Source organism: Tupaia chinensis, unplaced genomic scaffold, assembly GCF_000334495.1.
Source record: "Tupaia chinensis unplaced genomic scaffold, TupChi_1.0 Scaffold148557_1, whole genome shotgun sequence".
In the NCBI taxonomy this organism is placed as follows: Eukaryota; Metazoa; Chordata; class Mammalia; order Scandentia; family Tupaiidae; genus Tupaia; species Tupaia belangeri.
The window spans coordinates 1,084,361-1,093,445 of NW_006208406.1; the positions used below are offsets into that span (position 1 = coordinate 1,084,361).

The 9,085-nt window shown below is 45.0% G+C and overlaps 1 protein-coding gene across 1 annotated transcript; it reads left to right on the forward strand.

Annotated features, from left to right (window-relative positions):
• Positions 1 to 647: 647 nt before the first annotated feature.
• LOC102474126 (histamine H3 receptor) lies at positions 648 to 6,269 on the forward strand. The gene is made up of 3 exons (XM_006170466.1): positions 648 to 897; positions 1,047 to 1,213; positions 5,216 to 6,269. Exons 1-3 carry the CDS (start codon positions 648 to 650, stop codon positions 6,068 to 6,070), a joined length of 1,272 nt encoding a protein of 423 aa, XP_006170528.1. The 3' UTR covers positions 6,071 to 6,269.
• The last annotated feature ends 2,816 nt before the right edge of the window (positions 6,270 to 9,085 follow it).

Consider the following 9,085-nt stretch of genomic DNA (forward strand, 5'->3'; position numbering starts at 1 on the left):
CACTGACAACCTGGATGCATTTCATTAGCCACTTGGAGAATACATTGCTTTCTGTTATTTTTGTAGTCTCTGAATTAAGGATAAAGACCAGTTTTACTTAAAAAAAAAAGAAAGAAAGAAAAGAAAAAAGCAAAAGAAAAGAAAAGAAAAGAAAAGAAAAGAAAAGAAAAGAAAAGAAAAGAAAAGAAAAGAAAAGAAAAGAAAAGAAAAGAAAAGAAAAGAAAAGAAAAGAAAAGAAAAGAAAAGAAAAGAAAAGAAAATTGTTTCTACTTGGGAAAGTAATACTACTTGTTCCGGAGGGCAGTTAGGTGGGTAGCAGAGACCTCTTTCTCCCCGCCTTGGGCTCAAGGAGCGAGGGCAGCGGACCAGCGAGTCTGCCGTTCCCTGGCCTCACCGGCTGCCCTACCGCTGGACCACAGGCTGGAGCTGGGGATCCGGTTGTCTCCGGGCGCCCTCCTATGGCTCCGCCCCAGTTGCAGGCGCCTGGCACCACCCGCCAGTCGCGCTCACTCCTGCGCTTCTCTTGCTTCCCGCGGGTCCCGGCGTCCGCCTCTGCAGCTTCCCTTCCCTGATTCCGACTCAGCTTCTCACACCAGCCAGACCGACCACTGCAACTCCTCTGCATGGAGCCCAACGCATCCAGCAACATGTGCACCCCGGGGCTAGGGCCGGCACCCGGGCCTGGACCAGGGCTCGGACAGGGGCTGCACCCTGGGCCATACGCCGGCCACTTTTCGGCGCCGGTGACAGTGCTACTGGCTGTGCTCATGGCACTGCTGGCGCTGGCCACCGTGCTGGGCAATGCGCTGGTCGTGGTGGCCTTCGCTGTGGACCGTAGCCTGCGCTCCCGCGGCAACTTCTTTTTCCTTAACTTAGCGGTTGCGGACCTGCTGGTGGGTGAGTGCAACAGTGGCACGGTGGGGGCGGGGGACTCCAGAGTGGCAGCGCTGCAGAGGGAAGCTCTGCACTTGGAGATCTGCTCCAGGAGTTGCACCCCGACCGGGTCGGGAATGGGACGCCCACCTGCCTCCTCTCTGTGTCTGCAGGCGGCTTCTGCATCCCGCTGTACATCCCGTACGTCCTGACCGGGAAGTGGAAGTTTGGGAAGGGACTGTGTAAACTGTGGCTGGTGACCGATTATCTGGTGTGCACCGCTTCGGTCTTCAACATCGTCCTCATCAGTTATGACAGGTTCCTCTCTGTCACCAGGGCGGTAAGGAGGAGGAAGGCAGAGGAGGGGGTCAGGGGGGAGGGATGGAGGACAGGGGTGGCTAGGTTGGGTTTGGAGTTGCCAGGCTAGTTAGTGGGTAAGGGAAAACACTAGCATATCACTTCCATATAACAGGGGCCTTCAACATTCATGGAAATGTATGTAACGAAAAAAATATGCATGAATTTTTTTAAAATTGCACCAAAATAAACCTGTACTTCAATTTCATTTTTCCATGAACTTTCTGAAAGTCCCCTGGCATTTTCAGGACTCTACATATTCAAAAGGAAAGGAAAAAGAGATTCCAAGACCAGGTTACAAATACTGTTTTAAATACATCTAACAGGTTAAAAAAGTTACAATGCAATATAATTGTACTTTTCACAGAATTTTTAAAAATAATTATATAGTATATACCACTGGCATTGTGATCAAGCATGTGGTCAGAGAATGGGATGCAAATCTAAAGTCCTGTAATGACACCCTTATCTTTCCACCTCCTCAGTGTTCTTCCTGTTCATAGGCTCACCCAGAGTTCACTCAGGTACCTGCAATTGTCACCTCCTCAGAAAGGTCTTCTTTATTTACCTGAGTCAAAGAGCATCCCTGGCATGCTCCACTGTCCCTTCACTACTATACTATGCTTATCACCTCCTGACTTACAGGCGTCTGATTATCACCATATTCTAGGACGGCATCTGTCTCCCCCACTAGAACCTAAACTCCTTCAGGGGCAAAGGCTTGTCTAGCTCACTGACATACCCCCAGTTCTTGGAATGGTGATTTTTGCTAATTTAATGCATATTAAGTAACCTTATATGGAGATAAGACGAAAAGTGCAAAGTTGAGGCCCAGTAGAAAAATGACGTCGGTGCCAAGTGGCTTCTTGTCCTCCCTAGTTAAGAGTTCACAACTGCTGGCCCAGGCAGTGCTCAGTAGAAAGGGCCCCTGAGATGCCTCAGCATCTTTAGCCATACAGCAACAGGAAAGGCTTACATGAGCCATCATGGGGATACTCAACATGGCGGTGCTTTTTAGGGTGGTACAAGAGTTGGAAGACTTGGGTTCCAGACTTAATTTAGCCACTTCACATTATGCGACCTTGAACACACTGCAACACCTCTCTGAGTCTGTTTTCTTAACAGAAAAGAGAGATTAAAAAGCCCTTTGGCTATAACCACTATGATGGTTAATTCACGTGGTTCTCAACTCCCTATAAGTAGAAACTAGTTAATTTTTTAAAATTTTATTATTATTATTATTAATTTGCTATAGGGCACATGTGCTTACCAGAGAGAGATGAGAGAGAAAGTGAGAAAGCAAGCTACCAGGTTCAGTACTCAAACTGTGGTCAGCCACGTGAGAATTCAGTGCCTTAACCACTGCGCCACCTTTGGTCCTGAAACCAAAGTTTCTTTACCCCCATTTTGCAGCTGGAAATAAGGGTCAAAGAAATCAGCAAGGATAGAGGTTAAGCTTTTTTTTTTTTTTTTTTGAGAGATTTTGCCATGATCTTGCAGGGGAGACAGATAGAAAGTGAAAAGTCAACTCCCAAGGGGGAATGGCCATGCTGAAACTCCTTCTCCTCTAGAGATTTTAGGCACTCATGCACATGTGCCTGGTGTGAGTCTCAAGCCTCCAGGTCTGCAGTCAGCCATGTGGGAGTCCAGCAATTTAAACATTATGTCAAGCTTTAAATGAAATAGGAAGAGACCAGCAGATGGTATAATGCTTACATTGCTGGACTCCCACACAATCGACTGTGGTTTGAGTCCCAGACCCAGCGACTTAAGACTCACATCGGGCATGTGTGTGTGTATGCCCAAAATCCCAAGAGGAGAATGGAAGAGAAGGGATTGCCACATGGCCATCTCCCCTGGGGGGTGATTTCTTGCTTTCTCTCTCTGTCTCTCCAGCAAGCACATGTGCCCTATATCAAAAATCTAAAAAAAAAAAAGAAAGAAACAGGAAGAAACCTGGAGAGTGAAAAGGCGAACTTTCCTTCAAACTTAAAACCCTTTTTATCTTTTATACAAATAATCCATGTTCACTGTAGAAAATTAGAAAATAGCAACAATCTGTGTTCAACACCCACAAGACCTTATGGTCTGAGAATCCCCACCCCTTCCCACCCTTTCTCAGAGGCAGGGCCACTGCTAAGTCTACTCTGTGGCACCCACACAGTTTGCTTTACTTATAGCTGTAGTTCCCAGCCCACTTTGAGTTTATAATTGACTCGGATTTAAAATTGGGGCCAAGTATTGGCTTTTTGTTTTAATGTCTTAAGTTGGGGCTGACTCCTTGGCCTGGTGGTTAAGGATCCCACATGCCCAACCCCATGATTCAATCCTAGACCTGGGACTTGAGAATCATACCAGGCTTGTATGTGTGCATGCCCAAAATTCCAGAAGGAGGGAGGGAAGTAGAAAGGATTGCAAATGTGATCATGCCCCATGGGGGGCTGCTTTTCTTCTCCCTCTTTGTCTCTCTGGTGAGCACATGTACTGTCTAGCAGAAAAAAAAAAACAAAATGGAGTGGGGGTTGATTATACAGTACAGCCGAGAATAAAAACACTGATTTTCATCATGGTTCCAGCTCAGCTCTTCCTTGTTACTGTTACTTACATTCCCCTCGTATTTACTTACAAACATTTCCTAAATACAACATCGTCTATAGTGCATTTTCTAATTTTCCAGGAGCTCAGAGAACCCATTGCTTGGGTTCAAGATCCTGACATCCTCCCTTGGGAATCAGGCTTTCTTTACTCTGAATGAAAGGCTTTGTGTACAATATAAGTGTATACAGTGCAATCGCCTGATGACCAGTATTCAGTGTTCTGCACTGACCCATATGGAAAGATGAGTATTCTGCTCTAGTGATGCACACTCTGATCTGCAGCATGAAAGCCCATTTGAAGAAAAACTTCCATCTCCCAACTCTTTCAAGCATCTTTGATTCCCCAGCACTTTTTGGGCAAACCAAAGTTTACAGGTGGGAAAAAAAAGTCGATAATTTTTATTCTTTACTTTTTTGCCTTTACAGATTATTTTTACATGCAATAATAGTGATAATTAATGTTTTGGGCTTATATTAACTCAGACATTGTTCATTTTTTTTTGGAGAGGTTTTTTCTTTGGGCGCGTGCGGTCGCCAGACAGAGACAGAGAGACAGAAAGCGAGAAATCACCCCCCCCAGGGGAAATGGCCACGCCGCAATCCCTTCTCCTCCATTCTCCTCTTGGGATCTTGGGCACGTACGCACACACAACTGGCATGAGTTTTAAGCCACCGGGTCCGGGATGCGAACCATAGTCGACTACATGGGAGTCCAGCTGACAAAGCCATTACGCTAACTGCTGGTCTCCTTAGACATTGTTCTAAGAACTTTATTTGAATTATATCCAAGATGGGTCATGACAACCCTGTGGTCTAAGTAAAATACTGTCTTATTTTACACATGAAGAAACTGAGGCATTCAGAGGTTAAGCAAATTGCCTAGGACAAACCACTGGTCAAGTGATAGTGGGCATTTTAATCAAAGCTACCTGACTTCACAGAGAGCCTCTGCTTTAAATCCCCTACAGGATAGTAGAGGAGACTGAATTGGTCAAGAGTAAAAATATTGAATGAACACATAAAGTTATAGGAGGTGCTTAAAAGACAAAAGAAGTGCAGTGTAATACAGTGCACCTGTGAGTGCTGAGTGAATTAATGTGTTCTGAAGGGTGTGTTTTCATACATGTACAAATACCACCAACATCCAAACGGACAGACCTTGAACCTCTTCCCAAGAGGAACTCTTTTTACTTATTGTAAAGAAGCTACTTGGAGTGGAATAGTATAGCTGGGGAAGAAATAGTGGATATGGAAATGGAGTCCATCTATCCCCAAACATTGACTATATTAAAAGCTAATATTTGGCTTAATTTTTGGCACCTTGCTGTAATAGCCTTGTGAGGAAAGCTGCCTCAGCCTCTCTAACTGGCCCCTGCCATTTTCCTCAGGTGACTTACAGGGCTCAGAAGAACATGACCAGAGATGCCATCTTAAAGATGGTGCTGGTGTGGATGGCAGCGTTCCTTCTCTATGGGCCTGCCATCATTAGCTGGGAGTATGTGGCCAAAAGAAGCATCCTGCCCCGGGGTGAGTGCTATGCTGAGTTCTGCTACAACTGGTACTTCCTGATGACAGCCTCCATCATTGAATTCTTCACCCCTTTCATCAGCGTCACATACTTCAATCTGAGCATCTATATCAACATTCAGAAACGCACCTCCCTGAGGAATAACAACTTTGCCCGTAGCCAAAATGGCATGGAAATGAACTTCCAGGAGAGAGAAAAGAAACACGTATTTTTTGTTAAACCAGCTGAGAGGAATGGGAAGAAAAGGGACCAGGGCTTCTCCCTAAGGCACCAGGTTCTTTCCTCAGAGGTTCCTGAGACTCAGGATTTACCACCTCTGGAGGTGGACCTTGGAACTAAATCACAACAAGGCTGGCAGAACCACTGCAGAGTTAGCGAAAATGTCTGCAACGTCCTGAGGCAACCAGATCTCTCCAATACCGTGGCCAGCTGCCTGCAGCTCTCCCGAGATAAGCGAGTGGCCAAGTCTCTGGCCATCATCGTGTGTGTGTTTGGCCTGTGTTGGGCTCCCTACACCTTTCTCATGATCATCCGAGCTGCTTGCCACGGCACATGCGTCTGGCATGTTTTCTATGAGACATTCTTCTGGCTCCTCTGGGTGAATTCAGCTATCAACCCTATTCTGTACCCACTCTGCCACATGAGTTTCAGAAAAGCATTCATCAAACTGTTGTGCCCTGGAAAGGCCAAGATCCATCCTCATTTGTACACGTGACAGAAAGATCTCTGGTATCAGATTGCCTAACCCCTTGTGTTTCATAAAGGAAAGATAGTCACAAACACTTCCCTAGGCCACGGTCATCCTGATCTTCACTTTAGTCTCTGCCACAAGAAATCATGGAACCCACATAAAAAGAAGTCCCTGCAAGTACCTTTAAAATGGTGCCTATGGCGCCGGGCGCGCGTGTGTGCGTGCCCAAAAGATCCCAAGAGGAGAATGGAGAAGGGATTGCGGTGTGGCCATCCCCCCTGGGGGGTGATTTCTTGCTTTCTGTCTCTCTGTCTCTGTCTGTCTGGTGAGCGCACGCACCCTATAGCAAAAACCTCTAAAAAAAAAAAAATTGGTGCCTATGGAATTATCACCTAGGGCTCTGTTAGTTAGAATGGTCCCTGGGTTAGCAGCATGGGGATTTCCTGGGGGCTTATTATATATGTGGAATCTGGCACTCTAGACCTGCTGGATTCCTGAATCTGTATTTTAACAAGACCCCCAGCTGACTTGGATGTTTAATAAAGTTTAAGAATCACTGGTCCAGGGGATATGTAGGAAGATAAAAATGGTTGGAAAAAATGTGGTTTTGTACTACCCCATTTCCTGTGGAGACATCCTTTTTAAAAATCACTGTGATTTAAGTTTATGTTAATTGCACCAAATTTGCATGCACCATCTTATCAATCCACTTTATTCTTTCATAATGATTTCTATATTCAACATCTTGCTATTCCATCACCTTTGTGTTTCTGAAGATAGTAAGGCTTGAAAAAAGAAATGATAGAATCTGGTTTTACAAAACATACCAGACAGACCTTACATTTTACATTTACAAAAATATAACAGTCAAGTCCAGCAGGGGGCATGATAGTTAAGACTCTAGATTCTCACATGGCTGACTGGTTCGAGTCTTAGAGCTGGTGGCATGAAAGTAACTCAATGTGTTTGTGTGCCTAAAATCCTGAGAGGAGAATGGTGGAGAGATTACAGTGTGACCATTTCCCCTGGGGGGTAACTTCTCAAATCACAACAGCATTGGCAGAACTTTCTCTCTAGCAAGTGCATGCACCCTAAGGCAAAAAAAAAAAAGTGTTCCTCAATGTAAGAGATTATACCTAGTAATCATGAAGCTTCCAAAGATATTTCTTTATCTCTATTGGTTGACTGAAAACAGATTTAAGTCACAGCCCAAGCTCTTACTTTAGTCATAAGAAGAAATTACACTATTTTTTTTTCTTTTTTAATTTTTTTTGAGAGGTTTTTGCTATAGGGCGCGTGCACTCGCCAGACAGAGAGAGACAGAAAGACAGAAAGTGAGAAATCCCCCCCCAAGGGGAATGGCCCCGCCGCAATCCCTTCTCCTCCATTCTCCTCTCGGGATCTTGGGCACACACGCACACACGTCCGGCGTGAGTTTTAAGCCACCGGGTCCGGGACTCGAACTGCGGTCGACTATGGGAGTCCAGTGACATAGCCATTACACTAACTGCTGGTCCCTTCTTTTTTAATTTTTTAGAGAGGGTGTGTGCAGACTGGGAAGTGAGGAAGAGAGAGTGAGAAGGAAACTCCCATGGGTGGTCACACTGCAGTCCCTTCTCTTCCATCTCTCCTTTCAGAATTTTGGGCACGCATGCACATAAGCCTGACCTGTTTTCCAAGCTGCCAGGTCTGGGGCTCAAATGAGGGAGTCAGCCAGGTGAGATCCAGCCATCTTAACCACATCACCAGGTCCCCAATAAGAAAAAGCTAACCAAAGGCTTAACACTGCAACAAGTGCTGAAATACAGTCTATCTCCAGATTTTTAGAAGTGTGAACCCAGTTTTGTTGGTACACTGCAAGGGTGACCTAGAGGAGTGAACAGCAGTATGAGATTTATCCCAGTCACTTCCAAATGATGTTTTAATAACCACAGCCAGGGAACTTTGGTCTTTAATCAAACCTAGGGCAGATCACTACTCTAGAAACTCTAGCATGCATTAAGTGTGTTGCTATCCACAACTGAATCAGTGGCTGCTGTCCATCCCAGGGGCATCCCCATAGCATCAACCATAACAGGCCTTCTTTTCCAGATTTCCTACTCAGCACTTTTCATTTACAATGTGTGCCCTGTTGTCATCCTCCAAGCAACCGCGTAGTGGAGCATAGCTATGGCACAATACTTTCTCCATCCTGTTGGGATTCTGTGCAAGTACACTCAAGTGCCTGGTGTGTTTTTCAAGCCAAGGCTTGGATTTGAACTGTGGTTGGCCATGTGAGATCTGGCTTCCTTAATCACTAGGGTCAGGGCTGGCCCTCAACTCTATTCTGCTTAAACTTAGTACCTCGGATTCTCAAAATGAGAGAAAAAATGTAATGGAAGTCTCTACTGCATTCTAGACTTTGTGTTTAAATCCCATCAGTGTCGATGGCACATTTATTCCTATGGTCTGTCCTATTTCTCAGTGACTCTAAGAACTCCCACAGGAACTGTATTATAACTAAAATTATTCTTCAAAGAACTCTGATGCCTTATCATCGCCCTCTTTCAACAACATATTATCACCCTAAAACCCAGTCAGGCCCTTAACAGACATGGTGGTATCCCAGTTTATTAACCTGATGACCACCAATCTCAGGGCTCTAAATCCAGTCAGAATGACTATAGGCTATGCAGCCATCATCTAGACTCTAAGAATGACTGGTCTGCCGTGTGGAGACAATAAAAGGTTGGCAGGGAAGTTCTAAGAGTAAGTACCTCTCCTCCACATCACCTTCCTGGTTATGTCTTCTCATTACTATCCTCTGGTCTTGGACGTTTTGCCATCTAGCACTAGGCCTGCCCTGGTTCAGTGCTCCCCACTGCTCCAATCAATTATGGACAGGTACTTTATAAGATACAATAAAAAATTACTAGAAGGGGAATGGGAGCAAGGGGAAATCCAAATTTGCTATAATCCCATCCAATAGACATAAAACCACTCTTCTCATGTTGCTTATGAACATTCTTAAATGCTTAGCCAAATATGTATATATAAATA